We start from the raw sequence: 26258 nt of genomic DNA on the forward strand, positions 1-26258 counted from the left end.
TCTGTGGAATTGTATGCAGCTCAGTGCCTTTTAAAATCAAGAACCCACTATTTCTTAAATATCTTATCATCTATATTTATGGAGCCTGTTATAGAAAAAAATATTAAAAATTACCTTTGGAACCTTCACATGGATCTATATCTATACTATATATCATATAGTGCCTTTTTAACTATTATATAGTGCCTTTACTATCTATTATATAGTGTATTTCCTAATTATCTATTATATAATGCCTTTTCTATCTATCTATCTATCTATCATCTAGATAGTGACGATCAAAAAGTTTCCGTACTTTTTTACTCTATTTATTAAGGATTTGAGAAACAAATTACAACACTTTTCTACATAGTCACCTTCATTTGCGATGCAATTTTCCTAGCGTCATGTCACTTTTAACGCCCAATTAATACTCCTCCCTCCTTCACCGTTTCCAACGAAAATATAAACGTGCGGAAACTTTTTGAACGTCCCTCGTATATATCCATCTGTCTACCTGTCTATTATATAGTGCATTTAGTATTTATCTATTATAGTGCATTTCCTATTTATCTCTTATACACAATAATGCATTTTCTTTCTATTTAACTAACGAATTAAAAATGCCAAATGTTTTACATCGAATACAGTGTTCAGCATCGTTCGAACATGCTAGTATTTGATAGGCATTTACGTTATGGTTTTATTCACCATTACCCCAAACAAAACCTATGCTTTCCTTGTATTTTTTTAATCTAAAGAGTATTTAGGATGAACAGGTTAATAGATCAGACAGTTTTATTACGCACCAAAAGGCTCGATTTCGTTTAGAAAGTGCGGTGAATGGCGCACCTGTTAACATATGCATTTTGTGTGTTCCATCCATCCATCATCCAACCCGTTATATCCTAACTACAGCGTCACGGGGGTCTGCTGAAGCCATTCCCAGCCAACACAGGGCACAAGGCAGGAACAAAACCCGGACAGGGCGCCAGCCCACCGCAGGGTGTGACTTTGTATGTTGAACAATTTAAATTTGTCACGTTAAACAAGCCTCTATACGTTTCAGAGAAAACAAGAAAGACAACTGACCCAACTGCTCGTTCTTAACGTTTTGAGAAGGCACATCATTTAATTGGAATCTGCCGGAAGAAAGCGCTCTGTTAAACCTCGAGTGAATTTTAAAAGGCTCTCATAATTTGTGCGTATTTCCTTGTTTGAGATTATTGGAGCAAATAAATTGGATTTGGTTACGGATTGCTTGCTCACTTATTCTAGTGGGATGCCGGTGTCAATGAATTATTGCTCCTCGTAAAATTTATGATAATTTAAGTTTAACCAGAAAACTTCACCGAGCGGTTTTACAGTAGTAAAACGGTAACGTGTTTAACTAGAGATTGTCATCTCTGTTCCCACATCGGAGTGAGAGAATGCAGGTGTGTGCATCAGTGTGGCCTGCCGGCGACTGGTGTCCTGTCCAGAGTTTGGTCCCGACGCCCTGTGCGGCCTGGAGAGACTACGGCCCTTCGGCACTGTAAGCTAACTAAGCAGCTTGAGGTAATGAACGGGTGGATTGTGAGGATATCCATTTTAGCAGCTTTGATTCTATTTGTCAGTGATTCTGCTATTTATTGGATAGTGTTAGAAAATAAACGGATGGATTTTTTTTCATAATATCCTTTCGTGGGAACATATCCACTAAGAATGGTGGATGAAACGAAAAGCGGCTACAGAATACTTGCAATAAGTTAAGGTTTAAGCCCTAACACACCATATAGGTATCAACCTAATATTTATCATGGGAATTCGGAACTCGGGACTTTAAACGTGTAGATGCACAAAATTATTATGGTGGTATTGAAAGGTACAACGCGACACTTTATGGCAGAGGTACAGAGCTGTAATTATAATCCCACCATCGCTGTGTGCGACTTTTAAGGAGTCTCAGTATGTTAGTTATCGCACTTTAAACATCGCAAACAATGGCCCGGTACTTGTATATATAGGCTGTTTTAGACGGGGGCCAACAGGGGCCAGTACCCCTGTATAACTGGCCCTGGCCCCTGTTATGGCCCCTGTGCCGAAGGTATAAAATTTTAATTAATTACTTACGGTGATGTTCTGTGCCCCCATGAAAAAAAGACTGGCCCCACCCTGGCCCCTCTGATAAATTTGGTCTGGAACCACCACTGCTTGTATACGCAAGTTTTAGCATTGGTGCTCATTGCTCTCGTCTTGGTTTAGCATCGGCCGCACCTTCTAAACATCTCATATATTTAAAACATATAATATATGTGTGTGACACTTACAAATCCGACCAAATGCCCAGGCTCTTAGCCTCCTTACTCTTTAGAGTAGCTAAGAATTCGGCGCAGAAACGTGGAAGTAACAATGAAGTCTCTGTTTGCTTTTTGGCAGGTTCACCTACGAAATTGCCCCCGTGTTTGTATTGATGGAGCAACTCACCCTTAGAAAAATGAGGGAAATCATTGGATGGCCTAGAGGAGATGGCGATGGAATATTCTCACCAGGTACAAATTTGCTATTTTAATAGTTCGCGAATCTTCTAGAATGTTACACAGGACTCTAGCTCAATTGTCGACTTTGCTTTCGGTTACGTTTAGTTTAGTCTGGATGCTAATGTCCCTAAATATTAGCTAACGTGGCAAAGCCAGGAAAGGTGTATTGGTATCACAGCCTATGCCCTTAAAAATTAAAGTGCCAGAGTGTTTTTTTCAGTACGAAACGTAATATATGGGTTAGCCCTAATCTCGTACGACCGTCATGTTTTCACGTACGAATGGGTTGCTGTAATGGCCAGCATTGTCACTCTGGAGATGGGCGGGTCCTGGGCAGGTGATTGACAGCAGGGTAGTCACCAGTGTGGTGAGCTCTGCGTTCCGGGAATCCCTGGAACTTTCTCGTTAAACCTTTGAAGTCCGAGAAGGCAGGTCGAGACTCCCAGGGCCTCATAAATACAGACTTGCAGACGGTAACGGGGTAACCGCAGGAGAAGGGACACGACACGACACGAGACACCGGGCGGCGATCGGGGACACTGCGAGAGTGGAATAGTTTAGTGAAGTGACTGTTATCTTTACAGGGCGTTTGCGAGTGGGATTCTGCATAGAAAGCTGCTGTAAATCATTTGTTCTGGAATAAACGCACCCGTTATTGGGTTTAATTCTGTTTGCTGGGACGTTCTTAGGCATACGCGAACTGCGCATCCGCGTAGGGCCCTGGCCGTGATGGGTGCCCCCAGCAGGGCCCCGACTTACAATTTTTTGTTGTTGTTGTTGTCGGGCTGTGGGCCGTCTGTGCCAGTCCCTCACGTTATGTGTGACGATACCCCCCTCATCCTAATTTTATCGTTCTTTTTCGGATTTTTTATTAGAACACCTTCCTGAGCTCTGATAATCCCCCTTCTCCGCTTCCCCGCTTCCATGTACATTTCTGAACTGCGTATGGCCCCTAAACTGCTAAGAACGGCCCTGCGGTGTGTGTTTTGCTCGTTCTATCTCGGTGTTCGTTACAATATACTTTTACGTGCATACGAGATGTTTTCACGTATACAAGGTAGAATTAGAATTAAAAACGACAAAACTGTGCTTCCCTTATCCCTTAAGAACACGAAAACACATCTCGTATGTACGCGAAAGTGTCCCTGACGTACGAGAGATACTTTCAAGTGAGTACCCGATTGGAGTTATCCCATAATTTTTTTTACTCTGCGTACTTCAGGGCGATGCCATAGAGGAGCCTTTTTTCCTTCTCTGATCCATCCACATGAAGATTACAGAAAGATCCATAATTTATTGAGATCCACAGTGAATAACCATGAATAGATGGTCATTGATCTGCGAAATACCGATAGCTCATGATTATAAAAGGACTCTTCCAGCATACAATAACACTGATTTAAGATTAAGATTAAGACTTAATCTGTTTGTGTCATACATTAGAGGTTTCAGGGTTTTTCTTTTTTTCTTTTTCTACATATTAGGACGTTTTTCAAAGCACAAAGAACCAACTTCATGTGCAAAGAACTCTTCCCAGAATGAAATGGAGATTTGTCAAGCAATGGTTTTATGACGAACCACACAAACCAACAAATAAACATCCATCCATCCATTTTCTAACCCGCTGAATCCGAATACAGGGTCACGGGGGTCTGCTGGAGCCAATCCCAGGGCAAAAGGCAGGAACCAAACCTGGGCAGGGTGCCAACCCACCGCAGGACACACACAAACACACCCACACACCAAGGCCAAGTTAGAATCGCCAATCCACCTAACCTGCATGTCTTTGGATTGTGGGAGGAAACCGACACAGACACGGGGAGAACATGCAAACTCCACGCAGGGAGGACCTGGGAAGCGAACCCGGGTCTCCTAACTGCGAGGCAGCAGCGCTACCACTGCGCCACTGTGCCGCCACAAATAAACATGAAATGCCAATAAGAAACCAGGATTTTTAAGAGGGGCGGCACGGTGGCGCAGTGGTAGCGCTGCTGCCTCGCAGTTAGGAGATCCTGGCGCTCCAGTTTCCTCCCACAATCCAAAGACATGCAGGTTAGGTGGTTTGGCGATTCTAAATTGTCCCTAGTGTGTGTTTGTGTGTGTGTCCTGCGGTGGGTTGGCACCCTGCCCAGGATTGGTTCCTGCCTTGTGCCCTGTGTTGGCTGGGATTGGCTCCAGCGGGACCCCGTGACCCTGTGTTCGGATTCAGCGGGTTAGAAAATGGATGGATGGATGGATTTTTAAAGAGTGTTCTTAGTTTTGAGTGTTCTTGGACTGTCAAGAAACGTAGGGATCTGCGAGAACTGAAGGGTAGATGAAGGTGTGCAGTAAAGCAAAGTAGACAAGGAAATAGTGAGACCAAAACTGTGAGGCTTTGTTAAAGTCAAACTAGCCGTGTGTCGCTATACTGTACACTCTTCAAAATACTGGCACGCTGGGTTGTGCGGTTCCTTGTTTGGATTATGTTTAGTTTAGTCTGTATACTTTTAATGCCTAAATATTAGCTGATGTGAATAGATGACAAAGCACCATTTCATTCTTTGAAGGGTTTTTTGTGTTACATTTACATATATGGCTGACTTACAACATCCATCCATCCATTATCCAATCCGCTATATCCTAACCACAGGGTCACGGGGGTCTGCTGGAGCCAATCCCAGCCAACACAGGGCGCTAGGCAGGAAACAAACCCCGGGCAGGGCACACACACAAACCAGGGATAATTTCGGATCACCAATACACCTAACCTGCATGTCTTTGGACTGTGGGAGGAAACCCACACAGACACGGGGAGAACATGCAAACTCCACGCAGGGAGGACCTGAGAAGCGAACCCGGGTCTCCTAACTGTGAGGCAGCAGTGCTACCCACTGCGCCACTCAACTTACAACATTTGAGATATTATTATTATTATTATTAATTCTAATAATAATAATAATAATAATAATACATTTTATTTATTCGTAGGCACCTTTCTAAACACTCAAGGACACCGAACAACAGAAAAAACACACATTAAAAACAAAACTAAAAATACATAAATTAAAATCATATAGATTAATTGTAATCAAAGAGAAAAACCTGTCTTAAACAAATGAAGTTTTAATTTTAGATTTGAAAAGTGAAAATGATTCAATATTTCTAAGCTCAGATGGTAGTGAGTTTCAGAGCTGGGGAGCTCCCTATGGTGGTAAGACGGACGAAGGGGACAGTCAAGTGGATGGAGGAAGAGGATCTGAGAGTGTCGGAGGGAATGGCAACATGGAGGAGGTCAGACAGATATGGAGGGGCGAGGTTGTGGGGAGCCTTAAAAGTTAGTAGGAGAATTTTGAATTGAATTTGGAACTGAACTGGAAGCCAATGAAGCTGCTGCAAATGGGAGTGATATGGGGAGGAGAGGGGGTTCTAGTATTGATGCGGGCAGCTGAATTCTGGACCAGTTGAAGAGATTTACGAGAAAGACCAAAGAAAAGGGAACTTCAATAATCCAAATGAGAAGCGACAAGGCTATGAACAAGGATAGCAGTGGTGTGGGGAGTGAGGTGGGGCGAATCCGATTAATGTTACGCAAGTGGAAATATGCAGACTGGGAGATATTATTGATGTGGGACTGAAAGGACAAAGTACTGTCAAGGATGACACCTGTGGTGAAGGGAAGACAAAGGAATTATCAATAAAAAATGATCAGTTTTGGATAATGTTGATTTTGTACCAATGAGGAGAACCTCAGTTTAATTTAAGAAAATTTGAAGAAAACCAGGATTTGATTTCTGCTATGCAATCAATAAGTGAGGAGGGTGGAAAGGCAGCAGTAGGTTTGCTAGTGAGATAGAGCTGGGTGTCATCAGCATACCAGTGGAAGCTAATGTTATATTTACGAAAGATATTACCAAGGAGAAGGAGGGACCCCAGGACAGAGCCCACCTGAAGTAACAGCGGTGGGGTGGGATGTGAAAGTTTTAAGTTGGAGCACAGGTGGGTGAAGAGACTTGCTCAGGGTCATGCAGTGTCACTGGTGGGATTTGAAGTCCACAGCCTTAACCACTGTGCCACATTATGGCCTGTGCATAGGAAGTTAACTTTGTGCTTTGCAAAAACTTCCTAATAAGTCAAAAAGAATACATATATGGTAAGCTACTTAACAAAATGCTAACAAAGTAAGAAAACCTGGACTCGGCCTGTGTTACTGTACATAAGCAGTGAGAATCCTTTTAAAATCAGAGGCCACTGGTCTGTCACCAATCTATTAGTTTCTGGTTATTTACTGTATGGAGCCTGTGACGCATCTAAAAAATTAGAAGGTTCTTTCTGAAACCTTCACGTGAAGGGGTCTCTTGGGAACCAATCCTGGCTTCCCTATGGCATCGCTCTGAAGAGACACTCTGGCACCTTTATTTTGAACAGGGTTCTTAACTTTTTTTTTCTTTGTTTTTTTTTTTTGGCCAGGTGGCGCTATATCCAATATGTACAGCGTAATGGCCGCTCGCTACAAGTACTTCCCAGATGTGAAAACCAAAGGAATGGCTGCAGTCCCTAAACTAATCCTGTTTACCTCAGAGCTGGTAATGGATTGTTCGTCTTCTTTTTTAAACACACCCACGTTTGTGTTGAGTTCCAAGACTGATTTGTATCTCTTTGAAATGATTCCAGAGTCATTACTCCATAAAGAAAGCAGGAGCTGCACTTGGATTCGGGACAGAGAATGTCATTTTGATAAAAACGGATGAAAGGTACAGTATATGTGCACCCGCGTTGAGCTAAGTTAGGAGTTTTTCTAAGCTAAATGTGGATGCTCAGTGTCATAATTATAACTGGAAAAGTTGAGCAGGACTTATTTTGCTATTTGATTATGGATTTATTCACAAAGAACACTGTTGTTGGTCCATATTGGGGAGTCCAACTCAGGATTTGAAGGGACACAATGTTTCATTCTAACCCTTTCCTTAATTAGTCATGAGGTTTTGCTGCTAATTAACTTCCTTTCCCTTAATTTTAATTGACTTGCTATGACTTGGACCTCTTCATTGTTCTTTGTTACCTGTGGACCAGCGGGGTGCATACAGCCGCCCTAACCCGACACAGATAGGCAGGACATGAGTTTCTCCACACAGCACACCTTTACTTACAGGTGGGAAACACTTTCTCTGCCCCCCCACAAGAGGACAATGTCCACAAGACCAAAGCACAGTCCTTGTCCTTTCTACTCTTTTCTCTGCTTCCACTCCTCTCCCGGCAAGCTTCGTTCTCTTCCTCCCAACTCTGGCTCCCCGAATGGAGTGAGGCAGATCTTTTTATTCCACTCCTGAGAGTGCTCCAGGTTGCTCATCAGTGTTACCAGGAATCACTCCCAGCTGTGGTGGAAGTCCACTGTAGGGCTTTGCTGCTCCCCCTGGTGGCCCCCATGGAACCCAACAGGGCTGTACCAAACTCCAGCTCCCAGCATGCCCTGCGGGGATCCGTGGTGCCACAGCCGACCAGGAAGGCTGCCCTCCTAGTGTCCCAGGGGAGGTAGTGCCTCACAGATTCTCTCTACTCCCCCGTTCCTTCCATCCAGCTGGCGTGCCGGCTGAGTAATGGCCGTGGCTGCCCGTCACATACCTCAATTAGCATCCACACAATAATAAGATACAAATTGAGCCAAAATATGACCAGCTAACCTGTGTCCATCGTGCAATCCATCCATAGGGGGAGTGGTGGCTCCGAGGCTAGGGATCTGCACTGGCAATCGAAAGGTTACAGGTTCGATTCCCATAAATGCCAGTAGGGACTCTGTTGTGTTGGGCAGTTGAGCAAGGCCCTTAACCTACAATTGTTGAGTGCTTTGAGTAGTGAGAAAAGTGCTTTATAAATGCAAAGTATTTTTTTCTGTTTTCTGCTGCTCATCTGGGTCTGGGCCACAGGGGGCAGCAGTGATGCACAGACATCCCTTTTCCCTGCCAACTCCTCTGGGGGGATACTGAGGTGTCTCCAGGCCAGCCATGAGATACAATCTGTCCAGCATGTCTCTGTTCTCTCTCCATCATACAATATCTGAAAACAAAGAAAGGTGAAAGTCTCAGTAATGTTGATGTGCTCAGGTCCACAAAATGTTGTGACGGTACTCTTAGAAAAAAGAACATCAACAGTTTTGGAAACGTGGGACAAACAAGCAATTCTGTCCCCGAATGCCGTATTAGTGGGGCTTCTCTCCTGACCCAGTCCATACGGAGTGTGCGTCGCCCTGTTGGTTGTATTGAATGTGGACAGATAGGTTTACTGACCAAGAAGGTCAAGGCTGAGAATCCATATGCTTTAAAGTAGATTTCTGCCAAGAAGTCATACAAAGTATGAGGACGTGAAAACCATTGACAACTTGAAGGAAAAAGGACGATAATTTCCTTAAAAACCTAAAATACAATTTGGTGGAAGGTAAAGCAAAGACTAAAGCAGGGCCAATGGCAAAAAGGGAGCAAAGGAAAAAACCAAAAAGTATTAAATTAAAAGGGGGTAGGAATGTACCAAACAGTCTAATAACAATATTATTACAGGCTACTGTAGCAGCACACAAGCCATAGAATTAAATTAACAACAAGAATCAGCTTCTAATTAAGAAACTTTATTGGTATGAAATTGTTTGGAGTTTGAGGCCCTGACTCAGGTGGTCTTCTGTTGGCTCACTTCACGTTGGCTACCATTTAAGGAAAAAAGAAGCAATTCAGATATCTGAGTCTTAAGGCAATTAAAACGAAGGGAAAAGAAGCCAGTTCACAGCAGAAAGTGGTCATTATTTAAGAAAAGAGGCAGGAAGGAAACCCCGCAGCCACAGCGTCCCCCCAGAACCGAAGTTGGACACCCCTGGTATGTATCATACATGCCGCATATCACTCCTCTTTTCAGATCACTTCATTGGCACCCGGCAGTAGCACATATTGAGTTCAAATCCTTAATGTTTGTTTGCAGATTGGTCAGTGGGCCAGCTTCTACATCTATGGAGACAGTAATAATAAATAATAATAATTAATTTTCATTTATAGAACACTTTTCTCACTACTCAAAGTGCTTTACATAGACAGTGGGGCACCGTTTCAACCACCAACCATGTGCTGCACCCACCATACTTGCACGAGTGTGCCCACCACAAATTAGCTATTAGGTGGTGAAGTGGTAAGAGAGATAGGACAGGGGATGATTAGGGGGCCAGATTGGACAAGGTTGTGGTGGGCAATTTAGCCAGGACATCGGGGTATTGCCTACTCTTTTCAAAAGATGCCCAGGGATCTTTTATAACCACAGACAGTCAGCACCTCAGTTTTACGTCTCATCCAAAGGATGGTACCATTTTTTACAATGCAGTGCCCCTGTCACTGCACTGGTGGCATTGGGATCCACACACAGGGTAAGCACACCATGATGGTCCCACCACCTTTTCCAGCAACAACCAAAGCTTTTCCTAGATTGTCTCCCATCTAACTACTAGGTAGGTTCAAACATGCTTAGCTGCAGATGGAATACAATTAATCTGAATATGAGGTTCTGTGCTCCTTCTCAGCATCTCAGGTCTGCTGATGAATGGCATCTGGAGGTGCCACCTCTGCATGGCATCAAATCTCCATTCAGACTCTTTCTGTGTGTAGCTTCTAGATGGTGGATTGAGCTGCTCATCTCCATTTGAACTGATAGCCCCCTTGATATATTTTGTTTGAAAACATTCTAGTTCTGTGAATTTCCCTTTAACTGATAAGCTGCTAGCTTCACGTTTTCTAACTAGGAAGTGTAACTCGCTTTTATTTTGTTCTCATCTTTCCACTTATGGTGATCAATTTTGTCCCCTCGTCCTGTGACAGTTGTTTCCAAACAGTCCCCCAGGCTGATGTTTACTTGATTATGTTGACCTCTTTTGTAAGGCTCTTCAGATAAACACGTCTGCTAAGTAAATTAATGTAAAGGGCACATCAGGTAGAATCAGCTAAATTGTTATAGAGGGACTTGGGTGGCAGAATCGTGGCACATAAAACTTAATGTAAAACATTTCATGAAAGTTAAAAAGGTAAATTTAAATATGGTGGTGGTGGGGGTCCTAAACTTGAACCTACCCTTACGAGAAAGACCTTGGGGTTATAGTGGACTCATCACTATCTGCATCAAGGCAGTGGACGGAAGCAAGCAAGAAGGTTAATAGGAATTTTAAGGTTATATAGCTCCCTGATGTATGGGGTACATGTCAAAGGAGGTTCTGCTCAAGCTTTATAACACACTAGTGAGGCCTCATCTGGAGTACTGCATGCAGCTTTGGTCTCCATATTACAAAAAAAGACAAAGCAGTGCTGGAGAAAATCCAGAGAAGAGCAGCCATGCTGATTAAGACCGAGAGGTGTGAGGTTAGATTGAAGGAGCAGAACCTTTTCTATTAAAGTAAGCGGAGATTAAGAGGGGACGTGACTGAAGTGTTTATAATTATGAAAGGATCTGGTGCAGAGGATTCAGACTGTTAGTTTAAAATAAAGTCGGTATCAGGAACATGGTGGTAAACTTGTTTTGGGCAGGTCTTGTGAACATATTAGAACATTATTGTTTTCGCAAAGAACCACAGACACCTGAAATAAATGACTAAGTATTGTGGTGGAGAGTAGGACTTTAGGGACCTTCAGATCTCAACTTGATGTCTTTTTGCGTAAACTACAATTACTTTTACATTTATTTGCTTGGCAGATGCTTTTATCCAAAGCGACTTATAAAAGAGGTACACATAATCGAGCAATGTTAGGCCTGGGCCTGCTTGTTCAGCAATCTAGGTGAACACGATGGGTGAACTTGTTGGGCTGAATGGCCTGTTCTCCTCACAGTTTTTATAATGTTCTGATGATCTAAACGTATCATAAATATCACACTCAAACCTGTGGAATCTACTTTTGGGTCATGAAGGCTGAAGCCTATTCCGCCAGCACTTGGGTATAAGGCAGGAAAAAGCCTTGGGCACCGTGCCCATTCATCCAGGGCCAACTCGTGGACACTCCCACACTCACAATGGGGCTCATTTAGAATCACCAGCTCACCTGACATTTGGGATGGGGAAGAAAATGGTGTACCCCAATAAAACCCATACGTACGGTGTCCTCCATAACATTTGGAGCAAAAACATATTATCCCTTGATTTACCGCTTTGCTCTTCAATTTAAAATTACAAATCAAACAATTCAGATGTGAGTGAAGTGCACATTGCAGACATTCAATTAAAAGCATTTGCTTACATTTCGCTCACACCACGTAGAAATGACATTTGTTTATATGTGGTCCCCCATTTCGTACATATGGAGAACATGCACACTCCACAAAGATACTGTCCTGGTGCTAGATACATGAAAAGGCAACACTAACCACTGTGCTACCATGCCATCCTATGGAGCCAATACTTTTATATACAGTTTGAGGAACGTCCCGCGTCCTTACCCTGCTGTGACGCCATTGAAATGGAACGACTAGGAAACAAAATGCACACAGAGCATTATCTCATCCAGAGTGCTAGGTGGCAACCCCGCTCGGTTGTAGAGGTGCCTCGGATTCCCACAGTACAGCATGGGACATGGAGTTCTTCAACTCAACCCTGTTGGGTTCCGTGGGTGCCGTCAGGGGATGCTGCAGGGCCTTAAGGAGCCCTACTTCATGGGGTTTCCGCCTCACCCCGAAGTGCACATCTACGGAACACCGGAAATACTTCCACATGGAAGATAAAAAGAGCTGCCTGCTACTCATGGACAAACCAGAGTCAGGAGGAAGGTGGACAATGCTGACAAGAAGGAGTGGAGGAGGCAATGACCAGTGAGAGAAGGAAGAAAAGCGTTGTGCTATCCAGTGCTTTATTGTACTTGTGGCTACGGTGGTGGGAAACGCCTGTCAGAAGAGTTTTCCACCAAACCAAGACTCTTTAGCCTTTTAACTTAAGTCTGAGCCTGCTTGTGTTGGCTGCTTGGGGAGCTGGAGTGCTCGTGGTGTCCACAACAGTAACAAGAAACTTGTGCTACTTTATTCTTTATGCTAATTTAACATTTGACACTTTTCTATCCTTGCAGAGGAAGAGTCATACCGGCTGATCTGGAATCTAAAATTATTGAAGTGAAACAAAAGGTACGCATGAAGATTGTCAGAAAAATGTGTAGCTACACTATTAAAAATAAAGTTGCCAGAGTGGTTCTTAAGAAGCGATGCCATTGGTTCCCAAAAGAATGGTCCATATGAAGGATCCAGAAAGAACCTTGAAATCCAGAACAAGGTCCATAAATCATCATGAGCTGATGATAGATTTGTAAAATTCAAAAGGGCTCATGATTTTAAAAGGAGTGTAACACAAGCTAAGTTCAGGTTTTCTTGATCTGTGGTATCCTGGTAGGTCACCTGCTATACTATATATTACAGAGTTCTGGTTTGCCCACATATTAGAGACCTTTTCCAAGCCCAAAGAACTGATTTCATATGTTAAGACCCCACAACAGAATGAAGTGGTTCTTTGTCAAGTAATAGTTCTGCCAGGAATCACACAACCTCATAAAGTGTCGTTACAGAACCAATAATTTAAGACCGTAATGCTTTTTTTGGTTCACCTGGGGGAGGGTGTCTGCTGTTAGGAAAGACCCAAAACTCCCAAAGACCCCAGGATACATCACTGAAGACGCATCCCAGCGCATCCAAGGATGTATCACTCAACCCACCTGAGTTTTCACACTTGAAGTACTGACAGGAGAAGCATGTTGCTCAGGATCACTCAGTCCATTGGGTTGGGTCAAGTTCAGAACTTGTCCATAGCAAAAAAATAATAATAAAAATATTAAAAGCAATTTCACAGCCAACAAGTTCCTATTACTACTGCAAGTCCATTATTGGTAAATTAAGCAACTTGCTGTGGGTGTATGGGGAATTGTTTCTTTGGAGCCGGGATAGGGTTCCTTGGAGGTATAGTTGTGTTATTTACTTTTATTTAATTTAATTTTGTTGCCACTTCGGAGAAGCACAAGAGAGAAACACCCTTTTAAATCTTTAATTTACTATTAAACAAATCTATTAATCTGCCTGTTACCTTTATTTTTCTAGGGATATGTTCCATTGTATGTCAACGCCACAGCCGGAACCACTGTATATGGTGCTTTCGATCCAATTAATGAAATTGCCGATATCTGTGAAAAATACAACTTGTGGCTCCATGTAGATGTAAGTCTTGTTCCTGCACCCCATTATGTATTTGTGGTGTGTGTTTTTCGGGGGGTTGAAGGTCTGGGTATGCTCTACAACTTGCATTTTTCCAAAGTCTTCGCAAGTGAGGAAGTAGATAATTTCCCAGTGGCAAACGGGACTACTAAGGAGGTACCGAAGGATTTGTAAATTGTAGAGGGAGAAGTGCTGCTCAGATTAAATGGGCTGAAATCAAAGAAATCACAGGGATCAGATAATATTTACCACAGATACAGATATAAACCTTTCACACTTTTTTAGGAAGTCGCTGTGCACTGGGGAGATTCCAAAGGACTAGAAAATGGCAATTATTATCCCATTATATAAAACGGGTGACTGGGCAGATCCGAGCAACTAAAGGCCAGTAAGCTTAACGGGCATCACAAGAAAATTAATGGAAGGAATACTTAAGGATAAGATTGAGCAACACGTGGCAAGGACAGGAGTTTTACTGAGCAGTCAGCATGAGGTCAGAAGAGGGAGGTCGTGTTTTACTAACATGCTGAAATTCTATGAGGAAGCAACAAAAGGATACGATCAAAGTGGAGCTTATGATATTATTTATCTGGACTTTCAGAAAGCATTTGATAAGGTGCCACATGAGAGGTTGGGCATCAAACTTAAAGAAGTGGAAGTTCAGGGTGATGTTTTTAGATGGGTGCAGAATTGGCTCAGACACAGGAAGCAGAGGGTGACGGTGAGAGGATCCAAATCAGAACTGTCCGATGTTAAGAGTGATGACCAGCAGGGGGCAGTGCTAGGGCCACTGCTATTTTAAATATGTATAAATGATTTAGATAGGAATATAAGTAACAAGCTGGTTAAGTTTGCAGATGATACCAAGACAGGTGGATTGGCAGTTAATTTGGAATCCGTTATATCATCACAGAAGGACTTGGACAGCATACAGGCTTGGGCAGATTTGTGGCAGATGAAATTTAATGTCAGTAAATGTAAAGTATTACACATAGGAAGTAAAAATGTTAGGTTTGAATACACAATGGGCGGTCGGAAAATCGAGGGTACACCTCATGAGAAGGATTTAGGAGTTGTAGAGGGCTCTAAACTATCAACTGTTCAGAAGCCATTAAGAAGGCTAACAGAATGTCAGGTTATATAGCGCCTTGATGTGTGGAGTACAAGTCACAGGAGGTTCTGCTCAAGCTTTATAACACACTGGTGAGGCCTCATCTGGAGTCCTGTGTGCAGTTTTGGTCTCCAGGCTACAAAAAGGACATAACAGCACAAGAAAAGGTCCAGAGAAGATGACTCGGCTGATTCAGGACTACAGGGGATGAGTTATGAGGAAAGATTAAAAGAGCTGAGCCTTCACAGTTTAAACAAAAGAAGATGAAGAGGAGACCTGAATGAAGTGTTTAAAATGATGAAGGGAATTAGTCCAGTGGATCAAGACGGTGACTTTAAAATGAGTTCATCAAGAAAACGGGGACACTTTTTGAAACTTGTTAAAGGTAAAGTTTTTCTTTACACAAAGAATGACAGACACTTGGAATAAGCAACCAAGTAGTGTGGTAGGCAGTAGGACTTTGGAGACCTTCAGAACTCGACTTGTTGTTTTTTTAGAAGAGTTAAGTGGATAGGACTGACAAGCTTTGTTGGGGTGAATGGCATGTTCTCGTCCAGATTGTCCTAATGTTCTGATCAGCATATATAATATTCCAAATGCAGGTCAGATTTGGTGGTCCTCCCTGCTAGGTTTGTGCACATCATTATCCTAAACTGTACTGAGTTCTCTGAGATGTTGGATTCTTTATTTTTATCAGTGTCCATCGTTCATTTTGAGGGAGAGAGGTTTGAGAGATTAAAAGGTGACGTAATGGAGGCTTCATAGCGCTATTTAGTTGCCTGTTCTAAGGCACCTAAGGACACCTAGGAACCTAAACGACGACATTTTCAAGTCACCATCTTGACCCACTGGACTAATTCCCTTTATAATTTTAACTGTTCAAAACGAGATCAAAGACTCGTTTCTATTCACTTGCATTCCGTGACATTCAGTAATACTGATGGTTTCCTCATTGTGATTATGTAACATTACTTCTATTTACTATTTGTTTTATTTATGTTCATTTATTTTATTTCTATTGATGTTATTCATGTTAATTGTATGTTTTTCTTTAATTCTATTATTGTGAAGCACTTTGGCCCCAGCATTCCTATGTTGTTTTAAATGTGCTATATAAATAAATTGACATTGACATACTTTTGAATTGCTACCAATGAAACAAATGCCCTAAAATTTCAGGGCTCCGTCACTCGCGTAGTGACCATCTACTTTGTGACTTTCTCCCGTGTCATCGTCCACGTGGCGTTTAGTTTGACGTATTTTCTCTTCTGTCATAGGGAGCATGGGGAGGTGGACTTCTCATGTCCAGAAAGCATCGTCATAAACTAAATGGAATTGAAAGGTAAGGCAAATCTTGGGCTTTATTGGCCACAGAATGCCTGCAGCCTTTGGCCTCTCGTCCATACGTTCTCTTACTGTTGTAGGGCCAACTCGGTGACCTGGAATCCTCACAAGATGATGGGCGTTCTGCTGCAGTGCTCAGCCATTCTTGTTCGTGAAAAGGTGAGATTTCAGCTTTTGCAAAATGTCGTTCATAAAGTCGAGGTGGCAAATTAAAACCGAGTTTTTGAACTGTGGATTAAAGTGCACTTTTACACTTGTGCAAAATCTGAACTGCTGATGGCCACTTTCACCATTTTAAGTGTCTTACACGTGTACTCTTTTTATTTTTATTTGTTTGGGTTCGTGCATGAAGAGATGTCCCAGGCATACAATGATTTTTTTTAAATAAAAGTCTTATGTTTTACCTACAGTGAGCTGCAAATCATTCTAGTGAATAACACGGGTCTGCGCAGATACTGATTGCTCTATGACAGTTCCATGCCATCTGAACTGGCGTGGTGTTGAGGTGTCACCTGTTGCATGGCTGCACTCGGCTCCTAATCTGGGATCCTAAGTTGGTTTGTCATGTGGTGGGTGCGGCGATGCGCTGTATCAGCGTCTGCTCCTAACCTCTCTCTCTCTTTCCACCTCAACTAATGTTAAGAATGAGGTAGACAGCCAGCAGCCATACCGCCTGCACTTCAGAACAGGTGATACACCTGAAGCTAAGCCTGTTGAGGCCGGCCAGTACTTGGACAGGAATCCATCTACAACAAGCTTGGGTTCCTGCTGATAGAGGTGTTAGTAAGGCCAGGCAGCAGGGGACGCATACCCTGTGGTCCGAATGTGGATCCCAATGCTCCCAGTGTAGTGACGGGGACACTGAGCTGTAAAAGTGGCGCCATCCTTTGGATGAGACGTAAAGCTGAGGTCCTGACTCTCTGCGGTCATAAAAGGTCCCTGGGTGTTCTTCGTAAAGAGTAGAGTGTATCCCGATGTCCTGGCTAAACCACCCACCACAGCCCCCTAATTCTCCCCTGTCCCTAACCGCCTCTGTCTCTCACTACTTCACCACCTAATAACCAACGTGTGCTGAGCACACTGGCACAATAATGGCTGTCGTCACATCAGCCAGGTGGGTGATACACATTACTGGTGGCGGTTCAAGCGGCTCCTCACTCACTGCAGTGCTTTGAGTAGAGAGAAAGAGCGGAAATGAAAGTGTAAAGAATTATTATTATTATTATTATTATTATTATTATGATTATTATTTGTCAGCTCAAAGCATACTTCAGATAATTTTCTGAGCATGAAAAATACTTAATGAAATAAAACAAATGCAACTTTTTAATTTTAAAAAAGCATCATTTTTCACTTAATCCAGACTAACACTTTGTGATAGAGAAATTCCAATTTCAGAAGAGGATTCAACACACTTAAATCAATAAACTTCACCCATGTTATTGCATGACAGGATTTTGGTGCAGGCCAGTCTCATTGGTTAACTGCATTATATAATGGAAGGGGTGAGACTTCTAGAAATTACAAAACATTTTTTTTTTTTAATTTAACAACATCTAACTAGCATTATTTGTTTAGATATTATGCAAGGATGCAATGCTGAATACAAATGTTAAATCTCCTAAACAATTCTTCTTTAATGGAAGCATCAAAACTTTATTATTACTAGGCTGACCTGCCTTTTAAAGGCGACCGACTTTTAAGTTGACCACGTCTTAAAGCAATTCAATATGTAGATCAATTTGATATTTTATACAAACTCATTAATTTAATTATATTGCATTTGAGCGGTATTACTTTAATACTCGTAGTATCTGTTATTTTGTGATGAAATTTAAACTTTTTTCTATATTGAGGTCGCCCTTTTGAACCCCCCTGATATTTACTACGCGGTGAGGCATTTGTACTCCATCAACATTAATTATTTCCAGAGATATAATTTTGTCTATTTTTCCAGCGCATCGCGCACAAAAGCAAGGGAACGATGGGAGCACCAGAACTCTGCTCACATCATGTCGCTTCGTACCGCAAGCTGCAAGTAGTAAGTCTGTGATAAGCAGAATACCGCTACGCTTTCCACTCACGGGACGGAAGGACAATCCCGAACGCTTTTATATAGTAAGAAAGAAGAAGAAGATATCGCACAGTCTGGAGTAGAAAATCATCCTTTACCTAGAAAAACGAAACTACAAATCCCATCGTGCATTGCAAAATGGACGGGGCGTGTGTGAAACTCCGCGCCTGCGTAGCACTCACGGGACAGAAGGACAATCCCGACCGCTTTTATATAGAAGGATAAAAAGAATGTAAGAGTAGACATGTTTGATGACGGGCACACTGTAGCTTTGCCATCTGAATGCCAGCATTTGAATCTTTACTGTAGTGGTCAGGAACACCTTAAAGGGGTAGCTAGGGGCGAGCGGAAGGGGTGGTCATTTTTGGGGGTGGCATTATTGGCCAAAAGGCTCAGTACAATTCGTGTGCGAGCATCAGGGTTCGGAAAAATATCACGCGTGAATGAAAAATTTAAAATTCTCTGATTTTTATCCACGAATGCTTCACAAATAATTTTCAGACTGTCCTTCTGTGACAGCATCACACACAGCAGTAGAAATTTATGAGGCAATAACAAACATAAGCATAAACATTACACGGATAATAATTTCTGGGAAGATAAACAACTAATTTACAATTTATAATTTCATTTCGTTATCAATCCGATTGTGTTCTTGCTCTGCCCAGAAAACATCCCCACCTATCACTTGTACACTGTTTTCCAGTTTTCGCAGCGTAATTAAATCAAACTAATAATTAGAACACGGCTTATCAGTGCGTCTATACTAGATTCTTGTCTAGTTGAAGCTTATAAATAATTATATGTGAAAAATTGTTGCTGTTTCTCTAAATATGAATACATCTATGCAAAAGTTATCTGTAGTACTAGGGTGTTATACCGTGTTAGCCATTATGAATGTGGAGAAAAGCCAAGCAAAATGACCCCTTTTATTGGGTAACTATAAAGATGACAATATGCAAACTTTCGAGGCAACTCGGGCCCCTTCTTTAGGCAAGATGTTATCTAAGGTAATCTCCAGTCAGAAGAAGGGGCCTGAGTTGCCTGGAAAGTTTGCATATTGTCATCTTTATAGTTACCCAATAAAAGGTGTCATTTTGCTTGGCTTTTCTCTACATGCAAAAGTTATCTTTATTTTTTTTTAAACATCATTTTAATTTTCTATTTAAATAGGTTAACATATTCAGATTGAAGCCCACTCCGCCCCAAGAAGCACGAACTCTAGCTACGCCACTGCCCCTGGTGCATTTGCTGCAGTCTTGCCAAACTGCTGGATGTCATGTGTCTGTAAACAGTTATATGGAACACTTTGATGACTTCATGTTATGTTTTATCATTAATGTCATGCTTGTGCATATATGTCCATCCATCCATTTCCGAACCCGCTGAATCCGAATACAGGGTCACGGGGGTCTGCTGGAGCCAATCCCAGCCAACACAGGAACCAATCCTGGGCAGGGTGCCAACCCACCACAGGACACACACAAACACACCCACACACCAAGCACACACTAGGGCCAATTTAGAATTGCCAATCCACCTAACCTGCATGTCTTTGGATTGTGGGAGGAAACCCACGCAGACACGGGGAGAACATGCAAACTCCACGCAGGGAGGACCCGGGAAGCGAACCCGGGTCTCCTAACTGTGAGGCAGCAGCGCTACCACTGCGCCACCGTGCCGCCCGTGCATATATGTGATACTACATTTTGTATTTTAAGAAAGTGTGTGTGAGAAATAATACATCCATCCATCCCTTATCCAACCTGCTATATCCTAACTACAGGGCCCCGGGGGGTCTGCTGGAGCCAATCCCAGCCAACACAGAGCACAAGGCAGGAAACAAACCCTGGGCAGGGTGCCAGCCCACCGCAGGGCACACACACACACCAAACACACACTAGGGACAATTTAGGATTGTCAATGCACCTGACCTGCATGTCTTTGGATTGTGGGAGGAAACCCACGCAGACACGGGGAGAGCATGCAAACTCCACACAGGGAGGACCCGGGAAGCGAACCCCAGTCTCCTAACTGTGAGGCAGCAGCGCTACCCACCGTGCCACCCAGCAATAATACATACATATACATAAATATATTTTAAATTGAGGTTTTATTTAAAGCCATAGCCATTTCCAGCCTAAGTGTAACAACTTCTCGGTAAGGCATAAGTGAAACGTTCTTCCCACCAAGCAAGCATGGTGGGGTACTTTGTGTTTTAATGTTGTCTAAGCAAAGTTAATTTTCTTTTATTGTGTTGTCTTTCAAATAGTGGCTTACAATGTTAGTGTAAATTAATGAATAAATACTGTACTTAGTTTTATATTAAATGGTATCTTAATTGCAGAATCTGAAAATGACTTGCATTATGAAATGTTTTAAAGGCTATTTTGATTTGCAAAATAAAAAGGTTAAAGGTTATTGAAAGGGAAAAAATGTTAAAGATGCAATGCTTTGTCTGTGTAAATGTAAAAGGAAAGAGCGGGTAACATATATTGGTGGGGAAGGAGGCAACAAAGTTGAGGCAGATGAAATGAGAAAAGGTGAGAGTAGGTGAGAAAAAGCCTCCATTTGAGGAAAATAAGGAGAGATTAAAAACTTAGTTGGCCATTAGGATCTTTAGAAATGTGAGATCCCAGGCTGAGAATGAGCTTAGCTTCTTCCGTTTTTCACTGTAAAGTGTCTTTGAAGCCCCGTGAAAGAACACAAGCGGAGAGATCAATGGAGGTAACATGTTGTATAACAAGCTTTGTAAGAACTTTGATTTGAATTTCTTGAACGTGCGCCCTGCAATACCCCCCGTTTCACTTATGTGTCCAGACACCTCCGACAAGAAATACAGAAAATACAATTTTTACACTGGCAGGAGGCCCGATGTTTAATAACAAATTTACCAAGGGGACCAGAGTCAAGGTTATTGTTGTTGACATATTTGCAAGTGACACAGCAGCCCTTCTTACAGTTAAAAATGCCTGGAGAGGAATGTGGCTCGTCTGTGGACTAGAAGTTTGTGTAGGTTAGGTTGTCAACAGCAGGAGATTGAGGGAGGGGTTAGGAAAAAAGGCTCCTGTGAAAAGATCAGTCTGCAAAATGGGGATTTTTTTTTGATAACCAGTATTAGGGTGGAATGAGAGGACCAGACAGGACACAGTAGTGTGTTCCTTTAAGAGTGAATGTTTAAGAGGTCTACTCCTGGCTTAACTGAGGGCCCAGTCCATAAAATGAGAAAGGTATTCTCTATCGATGAAGAAACTCCTCATTCTGAGTGCTTCATTACAGACGTCACCCTTAACACTGCAGAGGTAGTGGAGTCTGAGGAATTGTGAAAGAGTCTGAAGGTCTTTAGCATATCAGGATTAGAACACAACTGTGTGAGTCAGTTGGCTTGTAACAGACAGTTGTTTTAAGTCCTGATAGAAAGACTGATATGTAAAAATGGTAGTTGTGGTAGAAACACTAACTGTAAACCTGAGAACCGGATGGAAACCAGTAAAATCATCACACAAATTCTGGAGAAAGAGGAACCACCAGCACAACCACCAATATATCCTTTGCACAGGACTGTAACAAAGCCCAGGTAGGAAGGAAAGACAGACGCTTACTTTGATTTTCCATGGGAGGTTAAGCCAAGAAGTTTTGATGTTCTACTCAAACATTCAGCAGCAGACCCAACAAATAACCTTGGGTTGTTTTCTCTCTAGGGTATCCTTCAAGGCTGCAATCAGATGTGCGCAGGGTATCTCTTCCAGCAGGACAAGCAGTACGATGTTTCCTATGACACAGGTGACAAAGCAATACAATGTGGCCGCCATGTGGACATTTTCAAGTTCTGGCTCATGTGGAAAGCAAAGGTAAATTGTGATGGGTTTACATTTTATAACTTTGAACAAGTAATTAGTTGACTGTTTCTTTTTACTTTCTCGTATACATAGTATAGAGAAAGTATAGGAATCGTGAAAAAATTCGACCTCAAGATGTTGATGAATCTTGACGTTTTAGACCTTCCTGAGTCTGAAAATACAGTTTTTGAAATTAGGCCCGTCTGTGTGTCTGTGTGTAAACACGATAACTTGAAAACACTTTCACCTGGTCAATGAGATTTTGTACACCTTCTTTATATCAAAAATACGGAATCCTATCAACTTTTGGGCCTCTTCCGGCAACCACAAGCAGTACTTTACCTGAACACATTTCAGATTTTTTCACGTAAACTATGGCTATAAATAGAGATACAATATATGATTCAAATTTTGTTTGGATATTAGAAATGATGAAAAATTGGTACATATGTAATTTGAAAAAAGTGATACTTTAACTCAGTGAAAGGAAACCTTTTTCGAGTTGCGGCGCACTAAGTCCAAAAATTTTCTTTCGCGGCGCACCTGAGGGACTGCCCATAAATAAAGTCGTGACGACACAATCTATGGACAATCACCAACAAAAACAGTTAATTTTACAAGTTTGAAAGACATTTTATGAATTAAATTACAAGGAAGTATCGAATGCTTGCGTCACAACAAAATGTTTTTCACCACAAAGAACTGGAAAAGGTCACTGAGTTTACAAAGTTTACTGTGTTGATCACCGGTGTAAGAGCGAAAATAAGGTTAATTTTTCCATAGTAATACACAGATGATTAAGTGATGAGAGCTGCAGCTACAGTGATACTCTCTCGTCGGCAAGAGCCGAAATGTAGCGTTCATATTTTCTCGTTCTATATTTGCTCCGCCTTCTTCTATCCGTACGGTGAGCGAGATCTTCTAACAACGAGACTTTTTAAGTCTCACGAGATGTGTTTTTGACACCGCTGGTGTTGATATTATGATGAATGGTGAACAGCGAAAATTTTAACTTGCTTTCAAAATAAATACATTCGTTTATTCAACAATCTGATTAACCGTTATCTGTTTTTCCAACATAAAATATTTTTTTTAAACATTATCTTTTTAGGCAGAAGGCGGCATGGCTCTACCTAACTTCCAGTTTTATTACTGGGCAGCAAATATACAGGCGATAAGAACCTGGACACAAATAGAAGAACATACACAGGCATGGACCGCAATAGAAGTAAAATCCTGCAGTACTTCTTTGTATTCCCTGCTCTGCACTCCAATAAACACACGTTATCGGCAATACACTAATAACCCAATTGTGCTCCACTCACTTAGAATCTGGAGCCAATGTAGAAAGCATTTTAAGACGGAGAAGCTTCTTTCTGTGGCACCCCTGCAAGAGAACCACCTCTTTCAACCTTCACAAACATGCGCAGTTTTTAATATCTGGAAAAAAATTGGAATTAACTTGCTTAGAGATCTTTATATAGACAACGTCTTTGCATCCTATGAACAATTACATTCCAAATTTAACATTTCAGCTACACATTTCTTTCACTATCTTCAAATCAGGAACTTTGTTAAACAGAACCTTCCAGATTTTCCTCATCTTGCACCCTCATCCACGCTGGAAAAAATATTGCTCAATTTTGAGAAATTAGACTCCATCTCTACAATATATAAAATCCTTTTACAATCCCTCCCTTTCAAAGATCCAAGAGGACACTGGGAAAAAGATCTCTCAATTAATATATCAGAAAAGGAGTGGAAAGTAGCAATGCAGAGAATTCACTCGAGCTCCATATGTGCAAAGCATACAATTATACAACTCCAAATTATATATCGAGCACATCTGTCTCGACTAAAACTCTCCAAAATGTTTCCAGGGCATGATCCAACCTGCGAACGTTGCAACCAAGTCCCAGCCTCACTGGGTCACATGTTCTGGGCCTGCACCAAATGAACATCATTCTGGACAAAAATTTTTAATTACCTTTCAGACAGTCTTGGACTCACAATCCCTCCTAATCCATTAACAGCTGTGTTTGGGGTTCTTCCAGAGGGTCTTAAAGTGGAGAAGGACAAACAAATTGTGATGGCATTCACTACACTGTTGGCACGCAGACTTATTCTGATAAACTGGAAGAACCCAAACTCTCCTCTTTTAAGTCAGTGGGAAACTGATGTGTTATATTATTTAAAATTGGAAAAAATCAAATACTCAGTTAAAGGATCCGTACAGACTTTTTTCAAAACATGGCAGAATCTAATCAGTAATATTTTAAAATAAGTTTATAAAGCACAGAGAATTTATTAATTTAGGTATGTTTACAAGCCTTAAATTTTACACCGTTTGGCTTACTCTCTCTCTCAGGGGTGGGGATCGATCTGTTCTTAACATAATTCATTTTTTTGTAAAAACTTGATTGCTATGTATGGATTGTAATAAAATTAATAATAAAAAAAATTATCTTTTTAATCAACCAAAAGTTCAAAAACACTAGCAATTTTAAATATTTTACAAAAGTTTTCGTGCTGCCCCTAGAAAATTCCAGTGCGCCGAATTTTAAAGTAAACTATGGTTCTTATTACAGATAGATGATTCAAATTTTTTACAGATATTTATAATGATCAAAAGCAAACAGATCTGAAATTTGAGAAAAATTACTCAACTGGAAGTAGTATTTTATTTAAACAACCATCCAAATTTTATGTATCATGGAAATATAAATGTATACACAACATTAAAAACTGTATTCAATATAATGCCTCTTCTTTCAATTTTATTTTAATTTATACTTCATCAGTTTAACATAAATGTGTAAACATTGAACATGCCATGTAAATATAAAGATGTACTGTAATAACAATAAGCTGCTATGTCCCCAGTGTGTTCCTAGTAATACATTTAATTTTATGATTTTTTAAATTTCTGCCATCATTATCATAATTAAATTCAGCTAAATTGAGTTTTACCTATAGCAATTTATTGCAACAAATATTACATGATACTAGCAGTGTAAAGCCATGCTGTTTAAACCCTACAGTTCTAGAAATTATTGAAATCGTCAGAAAAAAAATTGAAATGTAGCGATGTCAAGTAATTGGAAGGAACTACTCTGGGCATCTCTCTCCTGGCAGGATTCATTTTGCCGACGTGCTCGCCTCACTTAGCGGCTGAGTGAGTGAGTCTTTCTTCAGAGGTTTCGCTTTGCTGATGTGTTCGCCTCACTTGTGTTTCCTCGGAGGTGAAGCCCTTACCCTGACTCTACCTCTCACTTCCGGGCCGGACAGACAGATACACACACTTCCACGCATGGATATTTATATATAAGACTAACACTTTTTCTATGTTTTTAGGTGACTATAATTCTTTTTTACTTTGCACGTAATCTAGACAATGGATATGTAATCATGAAAAAATTCCACCACCGTTTTCAACCTCCCTGAGTGCGAAAATATCATTTCGATATAAAGTTTGATTATAAATCGAGATGTGTATCGATATTATGAATTAGTTATGATGAGAAACAAAGACATATGATATTTTGGAAATATTGCGTAACTGGAAGTGGTTCTAACGACCTTTTCCTCCATCACAGTATACGAGAAAGTCGAGGGGAGCACACTCCCGATTTTTTTTTCTTCTAGGAATATAAATCACAAAATCATTAAGCGAGAGCATGAGCACCAATAATGGTGGGATCTAACAATTTTTTCTTCTAAAAATGTATTCTTCTGCCAAAATAACCAAGCGCAATAACTCAAATATGACAATCAAAGCTTACAAATAACCGAAAACTACAAAATACATTTTGGCATTTGTGGCATTGCAAAACAGTAAAATTAAATATTTACTTTCTAGTGGTGTGTATTGCTTGTGTTTTGTTCCATTCATTTGTTTGGAAGATCATGCGACAGAAAAATTCCTCTTGAATATCTGAACCTTCCATCCATCCATTATCCAACCCACTATATATCCTAACTATCCCAGCCAACACTGGGCACAAGGCAGGAAACAAACCCCAGACAGGGCGCCAGCCCACCGCAGGGCACACACACACACACCAAGCACACACTAGGGACAATTTAGGATCGCCAACGCACCTAACCTGCATGTCTTTGGACTGTGGGAGGAAACCCACGCAGACACGGGGAGAACATGCAAAGTCCACGCAGGGAGGACTCAGGATCTCCTAATTGCGAGGCAGCAGCACTACCCA

General features: G+C 41.4%; 1 protein-coding gene across 4 annotated transcripts in view; it reads left to right on the forward strand.

The window, feature by feature from the left end:
- gad1b (glutamate decarboxylase 1b) overlaps positions 1-26258 on the forward strand; it is a 66051-nt gene that overhangs the window by 17193 nt on the left and 22600 nt on the right. For all 4 annotated transcript variants that reach the window (XM_039757601.1, XM_039757602.1, XM_039757600.1 and 1 more), the window contains 8 exons: positions 2398-2510; positions 6945-7060; positions 7149-7228; positions 12545-12599; positions 13560-13676; positions 16062-16126; positions 16209-16287; positions 21904-22053. In XM_039757601.1, coding sequence (XP_039613535.1) covers positions 2398-2510; positions 6945-7060; positions 7149-7228; positions 12545-12599; positions 13560-13676; positions 16062-16126; positions 16209-16287; positions 21904-22053 — 775 coding nt within the window. The remainder of the gene's footprint in view (positions 1-2397; positions 2511-6944; positions 7061-7148; positions 7229-12544; positions 12600-13559; positions 13677-16061; positions 16127-16208; positions 16288-21903; positions 22054-26258) is intronic.

The sequence above is a fragment of the Polypterus senegalus genome, chromosome 6, assembly GCF_016835505.1.
Source record: "Polypterus senegalus isolate Bchr_013 chromosome 6, ASM1683550v1, whole genome shotgun sequence".
NCBI lineage: Eukaryota > Metazoa > Chordata > Cladistia > Polypteriformes > Polypteridae > Polypterus > Polypterus senegalus.